The sequence below is a fragment of the Schistocerca piceifrons genome, chromosome 1 (genome assembly GCF_021461385.2).
Source record: "Schistocerca piceifrons isolate TAMUIC-IGC-003096 chromosome 1, iqSchPice1.1, whole genome shotgun sequence".
NCBI lineage: Eukaryota > Metazoa > Arthropoda > Insecta > Orthoptera > Acrididae > Schistocerca > Schistocerca piceifrons.
In genome coordinates this window covers 457364801-457382141 of record NC_060138.1, presented here as the reverse complement: position 1 = coordinate 457382141, position 17341 = coordinate 457364801, and the positions used below count along the sequence as shown (strand labels likewise).

Sequence of the window (17341 nt, the reverse complement as noted above, 5' to 3'; positions counted from 1 at the left end):
AAACAATATGGCAAAGGCCTAGACAAATATAAAAGGAGTACAAGATCATGCACACAGTTGATTACTCACTAGGAGCTAAGATAGTTAAAAAAAAAAAAGTGTATGTATATGTCTATCAGAATCCTAGACCAAGACAAAAGGAATTTACATCCATACAGGCGACCTCACTGTTTGTTGCAGAGTGCACTTCATCTGTCATTCTTCTCTTTCTCATCCCATTCACAAATGATGTCCAGGAAAAATTAACTCTCAATAAGTCGCGTTGATTCATTGCGATTCTGATTTGGTCATGACAATTGTTTCACACTATTTAAGTGGAAGTATTATATTGTGGAATGCTTTCTAAGAATTTTAACAGTAAACCTCTGTGATGCACATGTCCTGTTTTGGACTGTCTGCCATTCGAGTTTGATAATGATTTCCATTACACTAACAACTACTGAATGAACCTGCATGAAACACATCACTCTTGTTTGGATCTTCTCTCTCATCTACCTTAATACTAGCTGGTAAGTCACACACTAATGTGTGATACTTAAGAATTGGCCAAACGTTCTAATATTGAGTCTTCCCTGAGATTTATCATGTAATATATTACATTCGTCTAAAGCTTTCTGGCAGATTAAAACTGTGTGCTGAACATGGACTCAAATTGGGGATCCTTGTCTTTTGCAGACAAATGTTCTACTGACAAAGGTATCCAAGTATGACTCACAACCTGTCCTCATACCTCTACTTTCACCAGTACCTCTACACCTATCTTCCAAGCTTCACAGAAGTTCCCCTGGACACCTTGCAGAGATACATAAGAGAAATGGCTTAGCCATAGTCTAGAGTATTTTTTTCCAAAAATACTTTTTCACTCTGCAGCCATGTGATACATTTGTTTATTCTGCAGGACAACAGATAATTCCTGCAACAGGTGTCCAATGTCTGCAGGTCTTTCTGACTGTAATTTTCTGGTGTTGCAAGTTCCCTATTTCAACAGCATCAGCAAACCAACTTATCCATGAGATATGATATCAGTAAGACAACTGGAAAATAAAACGGGCAGTGTACTTATATTGCATGCTTTGAAGGGAACAAAACATTTTTTAAGCATCATGCATGTCCTAAATTTTATTAAAATCCCATTAAATAACCAAAAATTTCTGTACACATATAATACAATCTTGTCCTCAAGATCATTTCTATATGCTGAGAACAGTAATGGCACTATAACACTTCCTTTGCACAGAGTTACCTTTACATCTAAGGACTTCACCACATTAATATCTTGTTACGTTTATTGTGTTAGGAAGACCTGCATCTGATCATAAAGATAGTTAGATATTTTTGTAATATGTATTTTGTTCACTAGGCAATGGTGTGGAACAGTATTGAAAATCTTCTGAAATTAAGGAAAGCTGTTTCAAACTAGGTGCCTTTATGCACTGCTTTTTGTGCCCCTTGGATGGACAGTGCAAGCTAAGATCATCTTCCACATATAACAGTTTCGATTTCCAAACGCCTTCATATATGAGCATAAAAATGTGTTCCAAAATTTTACAATAGCAATATAGACCAATAGTTTTGTGCTTCTGTCCAACAGCCATTCTTGGTAATGTGACTTGCCCCTTCTTCAAATTGCTTATAATTCTTTGCTACTACAGTAATTCATACTCAATTGCTGCTACAAGGGGATGGAGTTCTTTCAAATAATCTGCATAGTATCATAATGGAAACCCTTCTAGGAATTTTAGTCTATTTTTTATTCCATTCCTGCAATATCTGCCATTTCAGCATTTCTGTGATGAGTGAAGAAGATGTATTGCTGCATACACTTCCTCGGTGAAACAATTTCAGAAGAAAGAACTCAGTATTTCAACTTCCTCTGTGCTTTTCTCAAGTTCCATGCTCTTAAGCGACTATATGGAGGATTTAGGTCTGTTTACTAACTCTTCGGACTTTTTCATCACTTTGATACCACTGATCAAACAGATCACTCACTGTATTGAATTCCTAATGACAGTTTAGTTTTTGTTAAAATGTGTAACTAAGCTCTCTTTGCTTTCAGGATCAATTTTCTCACACAGCTATTGAACGATAACAGCAGGTCCTTATCATGCTTCTTAAACTTGCTTGGCACATGTCTGTGTCTGAAGAGCACTGTACAATGCTCTTGAGCCTACGTGCTGACAATCCATATTTGCATCCTTGGAGATGAATGTTTGGCATTTAATAATTAAACAGCATACAATCTGTATCTTGTTGCTTAGTAAAGTCTTTGTAACACTGGTGATCACTGTTAGCAGTCTTATGAACATGATATCCTCAACTACATTAACTGAATGCGTTAATCATTAGGAGATACAACATATTACCTTCACAAATTGGTTCTCAAACAGCTCAAAGTAAAATTCAGCTAAAATAATCAGCAAAACTTCCTTTCAAATTAATGGGAGACGGAAGGCAAATGGGCTTCAAAAATTCGACTTTTAGATTTTAGCATATTTGAAATGCCTGGTCTTTCCTGAGTGAAACAATTTTTGTTTTACATAAATACAAAAATTTTTTCATGAGATATGATGGTTTTCCTCACGCTCTGTGCAATCTGGGGACAGTGACAGCAAAGCTTATGATGGGTATGTGCAGAACAACCTTATGGTCCTAATGTCAAAATTTCTAAATTAGAGTGCATTGGCCATGTCCAGAAGAGAATGGTGTCCAGGTCGAGATTATTGAAAGAAAAGTAAAAAACAGTATTGGAAGATGGTAAGAAGATAGGTGGTAAAGGTCACCTGACAAATGTTGAAATAGGTAGATTACAGAATTATTATGGCTTGGCCACAAGAAGAAATGTAGGGAATTTAGAAAACATGAAAGAAGCTGTATGGGCTATCTTTTTCCATAAGCTTTCCACAAATGAAAATCCAGTGCATGGTCTTTGCCCGAACGATCCTGACACTTGCTGCAAATACGGGAGAAGAGCCAAATATGACCACAAACATTCTTTACCTGCATCAGTAATGAATGAAATTAAATCCATATACAGACCTTTGTAAAGATACCTTGTTGAACAAATGTCTTCATTGGAAAACCCAACATTTAAACGACTGTGTGAATTCTGTCATTTGGAACCGGTTACCGAAAATTGTATTTGTTCACCTTACAACCCTGAAATTTGGTGTTTATGATGCTATTTTATGCTTCAATGATGGTGTAATTAGAAAACTGAATATTTTGGAATTATTGGGCATAAAATCTTGTAGAAATACTACTAAATCATTGGTGCAAAAACAGATAAAGTGAGAATCCACAAAGCAGATATTGCTAAATTAAAAAGCACAAAAGAAGCCAGACAGAAAAGAAGAGGGACCAAGAGAAGAAAAGAAGATCAGTATGATTAAGATGATGCTCAGTATGGCACAGGAAAATATTAGCGGTAAGTAATTCTCATCAATAACTATACTAGAATTGCAATATTAAACTTTAAACGAATTTTTCTCAAAACTACATTTTTTTACTTTCAAGTACCATTATTTGATAAACTAATGGGGTTAGAAACATGAAATTCAGTTAATTTGTACTGCAAATGGTAATAAGTTATTACAAGTAAATTGAGAACCACCAAACAATCAGTGTATGTAGTAAAAATTTCATTGTTTTATCACTTATAGCTCTTTTGAAAAGTGTACCTATTTAAAGGGTAAAATAGCATTGGCAGAATAGGGATACAAACTGTGTTCAGTCTCCTGTTGAAACTACCTGCCAGACCAGGACTTGAACCTAGCATCTTTGCCTTCCATTGGCTAATGCACTACAGAATGCGCTCTCATAGCTTTACTTCTGACTGTACTTCATTGCCTACCTTCCAAACTTCATAGAACTCCTACTGTATACCTCGTGAGGCTAGCATTCCTGGATGAAAGAGTACTGCGTAGACATTAACAGTCAGTAGCAGAATGTGTGCTAATTCTGTAGATTAAAACTGTGAGCCAGACTGGAGCCCAAACCTGCAACCTCGGTAAAGATCAGTCAATCACATAGTTTTAATTCACATCTACATCCATACTCTGCAAACTACATAGAAGTGCATGACAGAGAACACATCCTATTGCACCAGTTACTAGGGTGTCTTTCTGTTCCATTCACATATGGAGCATGGAAAGAACAATTGTCTGAATGCCTCTGTGAGTGATATAATTATTCTTATCTTGCCTTCATGATCCTATGTGAACAATGCATAAGGGGTTGTAGTATATTCCTAGATTCATTTAGAGCCAGTACTCGAAACTTTGTTAGTAGACATTCTTGGGGTAGTCAATGTCTGTCTTCTAGTCTGCCGGTTCAGTTTCTTCGGCACCTTTATAATATTCTCCCATGGGTCAAACAAATCTGTAATCTTTTGTGCTGCCCTTCTATGTATATGTTCAATATTCCCCATTAGTTCTATCTGGTATGGGTGCCACAAACTTTAGCAGTATTCTAGAATAGGTCACACGAGTGATTTGTAAGTGATCTCCTTTGTAGACTGATTGTACTTGCCCAGTATTCTACCAATAAACTAAAGTCTTCAGCCTGATTTACTCACAAATGAGCCTATGTGACATCCCACTTCATACCCCTACGAAGTGTTTACACTGAGATATTTTTATGAGTTTACCCATACCAACTGTGACTCACTGATATTACAGTCACAGAATATTACATTTTTTTGTTTTGTGAAATGCACAATTTTGCATTTCTGAGCACTTAAAACAAGTTGCCAATCTTTGCACTACTTTGAAATCTTATCAAGATCTGACTGAATATTTATGCTACTTCTTTGAGACTGTAGCTAGCTTCATTATACAGTAAATAACTGTGCCATCTGCAAAAAGTCTGAGGTTACTATTAATATTGTTGGCAAGGTCATTAATATACAACACGAACAGCAAGGGACCCAACACACTTCTCTGGGCACACCTGAACTTACTTCTACATCTGATGCTGACTCTCTATCCAAGCTAACATGCTGTATCCTCTCTTCCAAAAGTCCTCACTTGAGTCACAAATTTCATTTGACTGGACTTTTGACAATAAGTGTGGATGTGGTACTGAGTCAAATGCTTTTCAGAAATTAAGAAATACTTAATCTATCTGACTACCTTTATACAAAGGGCACGCTGGGCTTCACATGACCAATATTTTCAGAATCCATGATGGTTGGTATTGAGGAGGGCATTCTGTTCAAGATAACTCATTATGTTTGAGCTCAGAATATGTTTTAAGATTTTAAAACAAATCAATGTCAACAATATTGGACAGTAGTTTTTGGATCACTTCTACTACATATGTAGGCATGTGTGACCTGTGTTTTCTTCCAACTTCTGGGTAAGACTTTTTGCACGAAGTATAACACCACTAATGCAGATTTCACTCATTTTTCTGATTTTACCTTGTAGTTTAAGTTTCCATGATGAAAAATACATTAAATATGGTTATGCTACAGATCAATTTGGTACCACACCTTTAATTTGGCATACACATTTGTAGATTTTGCAAACTCACAACCAAATTATCACTTTCCAACGTAACCTAGACCTTGGGCTACAGATCGGTCTGTCACTACAACCAAGACTTCAACTGTATGGGGGATTCAGGATCACAAACAAACCCAATTAGCATATCATCATACGTATTCCTTTTCCTGCACCTATCAGAAGTGTACAAATATATAGCTGCTGACTCAAAAAAATCTTCTCCAATTACAACAGCGCCATCAGAAAATTTATGTAACATTCTCCAAGCTTTTTGGGAAGTGTTCTGCAACTACTGTTCCTGAAGCAAATGGTCTATGAAAGCATTCAATTATCATATTTTACTGTCTGGTTGTCGTCTCATTCCTATTAGCTCCCATCTGGCCTCAGTGCCAGCCTTATTAGATGTGATAGAAGTTCTTCCAGGCTATTACAGAGCCACAAATCGGATGTCAGCCTACAGTTGCAATATATTCAGAATTTATGATTTGCCTCCTATTCACATCCAGTGCCAGCCAGCTTTCTGTCAGTACTACATTACAATTAACACAATTAATGAAAAGGACTATTTCTGGGAACTTAAAATGGATTCTCCTTAAGTTAACCCCTGCTTTGAAGGAACGAATGTACTCCTGACAACTTAAAGTGGCCGATTTATTCCTCTTTCCATAAACAGCAAGTAATTATCATTGGGCCCGTAGGGGGGGGGGGGAATCTCTAATCTAAAAACATGAGAACGCCACATGTAGGGCCTACTAGGCTACAAAATTAACCATGGCCTGCGTGTAATGCATGCCTAGCCTACAAAGCTGGTATCCAGTAGTGAAGATGAAGAAATTGGCATCACATTTTATCAATATTTTAAGCCCTCCAACTGGCTCTAAACCTAACAAGACCACAATCAACTCTGCAAATCATGAGCTGTACTTCACCCGTCATACAATGCTTGAAGTCTTCATCAAACCAGCCAATCACCTTCAGGAAGTAAGGATGGCGTTCAAACAACACAGCTAGTTTGAGTTACAGTTTGCAGCAGGTTGCACGCAGTACACTCACCAGAAGCCAGCAGTGTCACACAGTGGTCATCATTCTCAACTTGCAAACTCAAAATTTGATGTCATGAGTTGGAGGTAGCATAGGAATCTAAGAATGAAATTCTTGTTTAGTGTTCAAATAACAGAACAAAAGAAATATATTGGTCCAAGACAAGAACTAAGGACGAGAACATGGTAACAACATTAAACATGCACATACACGTGGGTTTGAGGTGGGGGCAAAAGGCGGAACTATTTGACTTTAAGGATTTTTTTAACAATATGTATGTATAGTTTGAGTCAATCTGCTGGGTAATTATTTCTCCATTTCCCATTCACTTCATACTCGTTTGACCAGTTGATCAACTCCAGCCCATTACTAAAGTCAGCAAATGGAAAATATACTGCCAGACCTCCTACAAATTCCGACTCCTACACACCTCACATTAATCTCAAGCCAGGTGCTGGTGGAGCTTCCCAACCCCCATTGTCCTTCAGCTGCAACATGTCTTGGTTTCTACTGTCTCTAAAGAGAGCAAGATGTATGGTTTTGAATCATGATCTGTGTTATTTTGTTGTTTGTAAACTTGGCACAACTGTTCCAGATGTGGCATTTATCAATGAAGTATTGTTCATTTCCGTTATTATTACATTGAAAGTGTATTAGCAAGGTTAACAATTTTTTTTAAACTCCTCCACTTGCGCTTTTTCTTATTAATCTGCTGTCTAAAGAAACTGATAGGCAATGGATGAATCACATGCAAAGAAATATTTATCTGCATAAATGGGAAACAGGAAATTCAACAAACACACAACTGGCATGCACCAGCTTGTATATCAAAATCAAAGGAGAAGACTTGCTTTTGCTTCAAAAGAAGTGATACAAATCCTAAGACCATCAGGGACTACTTTCATAAATCATGAAGATTCAAAAAAGGCTATAAAAATACATTAAATGGCCAAATTTTTAATGAGATTTAGACCATGCCAAAACAGGGAAGATCAAGCTACAAAATAACATAAATATGAGCAACATTGACCTTTCCACACATAAGGAGTGTAAATCATTCAGACCTGCACTGCAGAAACATAAACAGACTGACATGCCATTGACAATAAGGAAACTAACACTATCTGCTTTCACTTTCCAGGCACGACTTTAGCCATCTGAGTATTTTACAATTAATGCTTCACAGAATCTGCACAGATGGAGGTAAGATAGTAAGGCCATAGGATTTTGATTTTCGGGTAACATATGACTAATGCATTTGACAAATAGTGTCAAAATAAAATGAATATAATGATAAAGTATTCTAAATACAACTGAAATATACTTGCAGGGACATAAAGAACCAAGATGATAACCAGCAGAGCAACATTAACACCACTAGTCTCATCAACTTAACAGCTGCTTCACTCCCTTGCTTTAAATGCACGCAGTCTCTAACACATAAATGTTCCTTTTACTCATTAGTATCCCACATGAACATAGTGAAGCAAAACCTAATATCACACGATTTAGACATTCATATAACAATGAATATTTTTGACTGCCTAATCTGTCATCACAGTTATCAACATTTCATTTTTAAAAAGGTGTCACAGCAAAAGTGTTGGGTCAGAAGTTTACTTAAAGGGTGAAAGCAGATTATGTGCCTCCTTGTTTTCTGCTTCTCTTTCAAATGGCTTACACAGAGTTTGCTGCTTCTAGATGGGCTCCCACATAAACCTCTGGTTGGGAGACTGGAGTGCCTTCTCATACTTTTTTTGCTCATGGCCTAGCATATAAATTTCTGTGAGAGTTAGATGATCCTGCCAGTGTCTTTGCTACAGTTGGTATACATACTGCAATCACTGGAACATACAATGCCTATTACCAAATGCAAAATCAATATTACTCCAGATAAATAGCAAGGAGAAAAGAAAGAAAGACATTTATTTTAGGGTTTTGCAAGGACATGGAAAATGGTATATTGTACTCTTTGAATTCATGTGAATATTACTGCATTTTGCTGGCACTAAGTATATAAATATAGCCCATAATTATGAGTAATAATAGTTACAATTACTCTGCAAAGCCTTGCAAATATCAATAAAATTTCAATTTCATGAATGCTGTGTTTTTTGAAACACATTTATGGGGAAAAATAAATCATAAAAACGTTAAATTACTAAGGGCATTACAGAAATGTTACACATTAAAACTAGTTGCTCAAAAGAAAGTCATAGTATGTCCAACTAATGCCACCAACATATAGGTTCCCTCTCATATTAATACCACATTCAGTGATGGTTTTGTTTCAATGTGCTCTGTGCCAACACAGTATGAGTAATATAAATTAGACAGCACACGAAAACACTACAAATAGCCAAAGTCACACATCACATGTAAAAATCATATAACACAGGTTTCAGTTAAGCACTTCATATGCAACTAACTTCACACAATCACATCTTTTACCAGATACATGGCTGTGCTTGCAGCAAGAGAAAATCTATGACGAGCTTACTGGTACTTTCATGACATCTCCAAAGTAGTAGCAAATGATGTTACAGGACTTTGCTTTTATATCTAATGAATATTATGTCTACAGCAAATATATCAGAGATACATTTATTAGTTTTCTGAAATTAGTAACATGCAGCAGAACCCAAAGGGCAATTGAAGGGAGCATGTGGAGATGCCTAGCAAGAACAAAAGTGGTGGTGGATGAGATACATGACCAGAAGAGATTCACAAGCAATATGCAATACTGAACAAATATACTATCAGTACTTTTTTATGAAGCTGTATGTAAGGAAGGTTAAGAATCAACACATTTGATTTGAAGAAATTATAACATTTCATGATCCAGTACAGTATAATGTACCACCTATTAAATTATACAGCTAAGCAATCAGAGCAAGGAATATATGAGATGACCCTGCACATCATGCAAGTGACATTCTCTATCAGTACAAAACTTTGCTTACAAGGACTAAATAGTGGCAAAACATTTTCCTCTTCTTTAATACATTGTGAGTATCAAATACTACTATTTTCCATCTAACTGTACACCACTAAGAACAATATGTTCCTCTAACATTCTGCTTAAATTTGTGACAACTAAACAAACCATTGCACCATGTGCCCATTCAATTACAAAGAAACTAATCTTCAGGTACCACAATGGGAGCAAGACCACAAGTGGTGAAATAATTAGTAGTTTCTAAAAACTGCAAGGCTCAAAACTAGTTTGGTTTTATAGCAAACTCAAGTCTTTGATTTTCCTCCCAAACCTAATATCATACATCAACATTTCTTTTCCTTGGAGTAGATGTGGCCTTATAATAACTATCAGAACATTTTGTTGCCCCACAGCCAAATGTGCAATGATGTCTTGACATGGATATTTAATCAATACCATTTCAGCACAAGCACAATAACTTCAACATTGCACTCACCTACTTTAATGACAAAAGTGAACAACCTTGTAGTCAAGGCACGAGCTTTTCACAAACACTTTTTCTTAAATGTGGAAAGTGGAACACGATGGAAAACAGTAACAAATCGGACTACTACATTTACAAATTTAACGATAATTTTTGAGAGCTAGTTTCCTAATACTCTGCAAGAAGACATGCTTTTTCTCTTTAGTTCTTAACTTTTTTTTTTTTACTTGTATCTTATCTCTTTATTAAACTCTAGTAAACAGACTATCAGTAATGATGATGTGGAGACTCATTGTGATATTGTCGAGTTGCTGCAAATTTGTAGGTCACTACTGACGATGAAAAAGCAATTTACGAAGTAAAATCAATGTAGTGTTCATAATATCAGATACCGTAGTTCCTCGATGGCGTTAAAAAACTTGGGTTGCAGGTCCCGAGACAATTGTGCATGGAACTCTCTTTAAGCACAATCCCTACATATTGGTTACCTTTTAATTTAGTTACTTTAATGTTGCTGAACATGTTTGATATGAGAGAATGTGCTCTATCGTAAGTGCTTTGTTAACATGGGAACTTGAAGGCAGTAACATTTTGTACAACAATATTGTAAAAGTGCAAAATTCTTTCAATCAATGCTTGTACGGATAGCAATGATTACACCGTGTACAAACTAAATAACACAATGTAACCATCATACTACTCAATGGTGACTTTTCTATGGCTAACCACTGCAAGATTGTATAAACATTAAAGAACCGGTATTTCCCGCACATGGGCACGCCTTTCATATACTTCCTTCACCCGTGACATACCCCTCGAACACAAACAGGAAGGTTTGGTGATAATGATACCGAGACCCGCATTGTTAAGGCATCGTCCGTCCGTCTACGTACATTATTCTACTGAGTAATCTTTAATCATCTGTCAACTGTGTACAGCACCGCGAGTTATAGCTGTTAACCCAATTTAAGGTGTCCTCCTAGGATGAACTTCCTTCTCATTAAAATTAAAAACTTACTTTGATGATTTTCCTTGATTTGTTTCTGTTCTAAATCCCCGAAAAAACTGTGATTTAACACTAAACGGTCGTCCCGACCGTCTCTTAATGTATGCAGGTACATGCATTGTACACTTTATTGGTTCAGAGCTTGAGTTCATCAATACTTCACTTTGCTGCTGTAAGTTCTGAGCACCGATTGTCAGACGGCACTCTATAAAAACTTTCATCACTACTATCACACTGTAGTCACATATCACTCAGACAGGATGCCATGTTAAATAATGGATTCGCCCCTCAGATAGTAAGACTGGACATATCTTTGACAACGTCAAAAGGACCTACAATAGTCCTCAATTGGACTCTTCAAAGTGTGGCAATTTTGAATTAACGCAGTAACATCAGTACACAGAAACTATATTATTTCTTTCCTAAGTACTATGTTTAGGAGAACATAGCTGGAACTTCGCAGACATTGCACAGTACGTTCGATTAGTCGAGGCTACAATCGATATGTATATTAATTACTGCCACCATTTACCACAAAACGGACAGTAGAGTTTATATCTTAATTTAGTGATTCCTTCAAAAATTCTACGATATTAATATATATTATTTTACCACACTGCGAAACTCATTTGCACTTAACCGTTAAAATTGTTATTTTTGTTCTAAGCTCCAAAACGACCACTATTGATTACCGCAAGTAATCGGATCATCATCCAATAACCAGTGAAGTGCTGTGGCAGAGCTAAATTGAGTAACGAGGAGGCGGGAAAGCTATTTATACTTTGCAGTTTTGACCTAGAAACTATACGCGTAATGATGTAATGATTTCTGGTGTGTTTACTCTAGGTTGAGGTGGAAAATAACAAAATGTTTCGTCTTAACAATAATGAACAAGTCATGATTTTCGTTATATCATCGTACCAGTCCTTTGAAGTAAATGGCTTACTCTCTTGTCTGTACAGAAAAGCTAATTGGTTATTAATCGTTACTTGTCGTTATATGAACGCTTGAGGTGTACACTTTGAATAAGTTATCAGTTTACTTGCCTCTTTAAATTCATATAAAATTATTGAATTTGTCAACATTGTCATCAAAAAGAGGTACATTGAACTCGGAAGTAGAACTGAGAAATTCTAATTTATTTTTTGGTGATTCTATTTAAGTAACGGGACAGCCAATGAGAAGAACCATTTACACGGAACTAATTAAAATCGTGCAATGATGTGCTGTATGTAATTTATGCCTTCTTTAGTTGCAGTAAGAATGTTTTCATTTGATATGTGTTGTCATCGTATAAATATAACGTATATTTTTACATTGTTCCCAAATTAAAAGACACCGATTCTTTTCATATCTGCTCGGTAGCAGACGACCGACGTGAGTGCCATTGCTAACAGCACGACATTGCCTGCAGCTCCTCTCCGTGGCTCTTGACTATATCGGTTGGATCCTAGACGACTGAAAGACCTTTGCCTGGTCAGACGAGTTCCGATTTCATCTAGTAAGAGCTGATGGTAGGGTTCGAGTGTGGCGCAGACCCCACGAAGACACTTGTTGACAACTTGTGTATACAATTTGTCAGCAGGTCACTGTGCAAACTGGTAGTGGCCCCATAGTAGTGTGGGCTGTGTTCACATGGAATGGGCTGGGTCCTCTGATCCAACTGAACCAGTCACTGACTGGAAATGGTTATGTTCGACTAGTCGAAGAATTTTTATGGATGACAATGCCCCAGTCACGGGGCATCAATTGTTTGCGATTGTTTTGAGGAACGTTCTGGACAATTTGAGTGAATGATTTGGCCACCAACATCACCTGACATGAATCCCATCGAACATTTATGCGACTTAGTAGAGAGGTCAGTTCGTGCACAAAATCCTGCACCGGCAGCAATTTCGCAATTATGGACGACTATAGGGGCAGCATGGCTCAATATTTCTGCAGGAACCTTTCAACGATGTGTTGAATTCATGCCATGTCAAGTTGCTGCAGTACGCCGAGCTAAAGGAGGTCCGACACGACGTTAGGAGGTATCCAATGACTTTTGTCACCTCAGTGTAAGATGCAATGTAGGTATTGCACTCTAAGATTTTACAAAATACGTTGTAGATAGTAGAATTTTTAATATTAATGCCATCACTTCTTCTGAAGTTTATTATCAGTTTTCCAAATGTGGCTTTCACGTAAAGCCACAGCCTAGTTCTGCATTATTAATTTTATACCAAACAGAACGAGGAACGTGACAGAACAGAAAAACAAAGAGCAGCAACGGGAAACTTACTCGCTTCAACACATACGGGAACGCGCGAAATCAGCGCATCTTCACGACAGTGACGTAATGCGCAAAACGGAGAAAAATCTCGGTTCTGAGCATTCACATTGCTCTGCCCCTCACCCTCAGTGCTTCTGTGTCCACTGCAACTAATTCAGGAAGCAAGAAACATTAGTTTTTTACGTCCTGTCAATGACCTTTACATTTGGAAACGGAGCACGTGCTAGGAGAGATACGGTAGAAAAAGATGCATCTGGATATTCACCTTAAACATAGGCAGATCTTTTCCTCTTATGGCATTCTTTACAACACAGTGAAAGCTCAGAAGAGGACCTCATTCCTTCGCATAAGACGTCCCACAAGAGACTGCAACTTACCTCGTAAAATGAGATTTATAAGTAGAAACATATTTAATATTTACTAGCAGAACTGTAATAATAGTTCCTCCTAACTCATTTTCTATTAAGTAAATTCATCCGCGCTCGTTAGCAGGCCATTTCCAGGATTCGGGGAGACACACTTGCCCCGGATGGAAACTGCCCGGCGCATTAACGACGATGACGAGTGTGGCGGCCAGCCTGGATATGGTTTTTAGGTGCTTTTCGATATCCGACTTGGCGAATGACGGGATGGAACCAAAGAGACAGAGAATGGGTGGTACCCACGCCTCACCTCAGTTATTGACAGTGCACGGAATAGGTTTTTGATCCGCCGATAGTTTTATTCGTCTCTTAATTACCGCGAAGACATCTGCGAATGCAGATACTAAAAATATTTGAAATCAGCCGATAATATATTTTAATGGTACTACAATTCCCTTCAGACTTCATTGTTTACCAACAGTCAGGCCGATTAAATAGACGAGTGTGCAGACTGGCCGATTATTTAGTTCTTTTTTAACCTGGTAGTCTTCTGTATATAGTGTGAGGCGGTGAAGTGGCGCTGATAACAGGTGAATTGATTCAAACTTTGATAGAAGAAATCGAGAAACGATCAGCTTTGTATAAAACGAACTTAAAGAAATCCTCAGGTGTAAATATAAATGAAAATCTATGGCTGAAAGTTTGTGAAGCAATTGTTCCAGAACGAGGTTTAAGTAATAGCCAAGAAAAAACAAAGTAAGATATGTACTTGGACGCATTTGTTTTATTTTGTGTTTTATATGAATATTTATGTAATGACATTTTATTGCATTGGCTTGAAACAGAGCCTTTAATGAAGTCTTAGCTCTTGTGGGGTCAATTGAGGTGCTGCTTCACTGAGAATAAGAGGCTCTGCTTACGATAACTGACAATGGACGGGAGAGCGGCGTGATGATCATATGCCCATCCGTATTCGCATCCAATGATGCCTATCGGATGAGGTGACACGGCGATCGGTCGACACCGTTAGGTCTTCCGAGGCCTGTTCGGACACAGTTGCGGTGAAGTAAAAAAACGACGGTAAGTATGGTAGATTAGATTAGGTTAGTTTTTCGTTCCATAGATCCGTGCTGAGGAGATCCTCGTGGATGTGGAACATGTCATTTTTTTAAGCTGAAATAACAATACTAATAGTATGAATATATACAATACATCATTTGTTTCCATTAAAAAATTCGTCAATGGAGTAGAAGGAGTTAGCCACTAGTAAGTCTTTCAGGCTACTTTGAAATTGATCTTCGTATGTAACTAAATTTTTTATGTTTGCTGGCATATTATTGAAGATGAGAGTTTCTGAGTAGTGGACCCCTTTTTGAACTAATGTAAGTGCTTTTAAGTCCTTGTGAAGATCATTTTTGTTCCTGGTATTGTATGTATGAACTGAGCTGTTTGTTGGAAAAAGAGATATATTATTTAGGACAAATTTCATTAAGGAGTAAATACACTGAGAGGCAGTTTGAAGAGTTTTCTACAGGACGTCCATGAATTTACTCCACAAATAATACTTATTACACGCTTTTGGACTCTGAAAACTTTTATTTGACTTGAAGAGTTACCCCAAAATATTATACCATATGACATTATGGAATGAAAGTAGGCAAAGTATGCAAGCTTTTTCATTTTTATGTCGTCTATGTCAGCTGACATTCGAATTGTAAATACAGATTTGTTAAGGCGTTTCTGCAGTTCTGTGGTGTGCTCCCCCAACTGAATTTATTATCAAGTTGTAATCCCAGGAGTTTAAGACAGTCAACCTCTTCTATCTGCTCTTCTTCATACTTTATGCATATACTGGGTGGAAACCCCTTACAGGTTCTAAATTGCATGTAGTGAGTCTTTTCGAAGTTTAATGTCAGTGAGTTGGCTTTAAACCATTTATTAATATCCATGAAAATATCATTAGCAGATCTTTCTTGAACTACAGTCGACATACTATTTATTGCAATACTTGTGTAATCTGCAAACAAAACGAACTCTGCTTTTGGCAGTGTAACTGATGAGAGATCACTAATGTACACAAGAAAAAGCAATAGCCCTAAGATGGATCCTTGTGGGACACTACATGTAATTTCGTCCCATTCTGATGATGACTGATGACTTAATTCACTAGTCCCTTGCACTGACACCCTTTGTTTCCTGTTAGCGAGGTATGACTTGAACCATTTTGCAGCACTGCCTGTGACACCATAGAATTCTAATTTATTTAAAAGGATGTTGTGGTTCACACAATGAAATGCCTTTGACAAATCACAGAAAGTACCTGCTGCTTGTAATTTGTTATTTAATGAATTAAGTACATTTTCACTGTACGTGTAAATAGCCTTCTCGATATCAGAACCCTTCAGAAATCCAAACTGTATTCTTGATAATGTTATTTGTGGTCAGATGGTTGAGAAGCTGCCTGTACATTACTTTTTCTAAAATTTCTGAGAATGCTGGCAAAAGTGAAATCGGTCTGTAGTTTGATGGTATCTCTTTATCCCCTTTCTTGAATAGAGGCTTAACGTCTGCATATTTTAGCCAGTCAGGAAATGTCCCAGTTATAATTGACTGGTTACACAAGTAACTTAGAATTGTACTAAACTCACAAGAACATGCCTTAATTAACTTTGTTGATATTTCATCGTAACCACGAGAATGCTTTGTTTTTAAAGATTTTATAATGAAAGTTGTTTCTTTTGGTGAAGTGAGTGACATATTCACGTACCTGTAGCTATTCGTAAAGGCTAGTTTAATATATTCAAGGGCATTATTTACTGATCCTGACAATCCCATTCTATCAGTAATGGATATAAAGTACTTAATAAATAGATCTGCCACACTATATCCATCGGCTACTAATGTGTCATCTACCCTTAATGCTATTTGCTCCTGTTCCTTTCTGGTTCTACCAGTCTCCTCTTTCACTATATCCCATATTGCTTTTATTTTGTTACCTGACATTGCTATCTTCTTCTCGCAGTGCATTTGTTTAGATGTCTGAATTACATTTTTTAAAATATTTTACAGTATTCTTTGTATTTAGCTAAATCATCAGCATTGGTCCTATTCTTGGTCGACAGATACATTTTCCTTTTTGTCTTACAGGAAATCTTTATCCCTTGTGTAATCCATGGTTTTATTATAGACTTATGTTTAATTTGAGTAACTTTTAGAGGAAAACAGTTTTCAAACATGGTACTGACATTGTTCATGAATGTGTTATATTTTTTATTCATGTCATGATCACTATAAACATCTTTCCAGTTAGTCGTGTGTCAGTTGGTTGCCAGTGTTCAGTTATTTACTCAACTGTTCGTTATTACAGTCCCCTTGTTCCGTGTTTGGTACCAAAGTAAGGGTGGTTCTGTATTTTTAGAACTCCGTTCATATCACTGATTTATTTATTAATTTGTAGATTCAAGTCAGTAAACATTTGGTGCGCTGCTAGTTGCCAATTAGAAAGTCAAGCTTCTACTTCTACAAGTCATTTTCATGGAAAACGTTTTTAAATGGAGCAGAAACGCCTGAAATACCAAAAGGAAAATAGCGATTCCAGGCAGCAATGCCTGTGTGGGAAGAGTCTTCAGTAACGTTAATCATTTATGGTCTGACACTAGAAATAAATTGAGTGCCAATATGGTAAAAACTGAATTACGCAATAGCTGTAATTTGAAGATAACGATTAAAAAAAA

At 37.0% G+C, this 17341-nt stretch overlaps 1 protein-coding gene across 2 annotated transcripts in view; it reads right to left on the bottom strand.

Moving 5' to 3' along the window:
- Positions 1–11449, bottom strand: part of LOC124782926 (E3 ubiquitin-protein ligase COP1-like) — a 47422-nt gene extending 35973 nt beyond the window's left edge. Inside the window, exons 1-2 of one of the 2 annotated variants that reach the window (XM_047253982.1) lie at positions 10986–11449; positions 8227–8389 (exon numbers count right to left, since the gene is read on the bottom strand). In XM_047253982.1, the coding sequence (XP_047109938.1) occupies positions 8227–8310 (84 nt within the window). In that variant the 5' untranslated portion in view covers positions 8311–8389; positions 10986–11449. The remainder of the gene's footprint in view (positions 1–8226; positions 8390–10985) is intronic. The other variant, XM_047253983.1, reaches the window with a different exon arrangement.
- Between the last annotated feature and the right edge of the window lie 5892 nt (positions 11450–17341).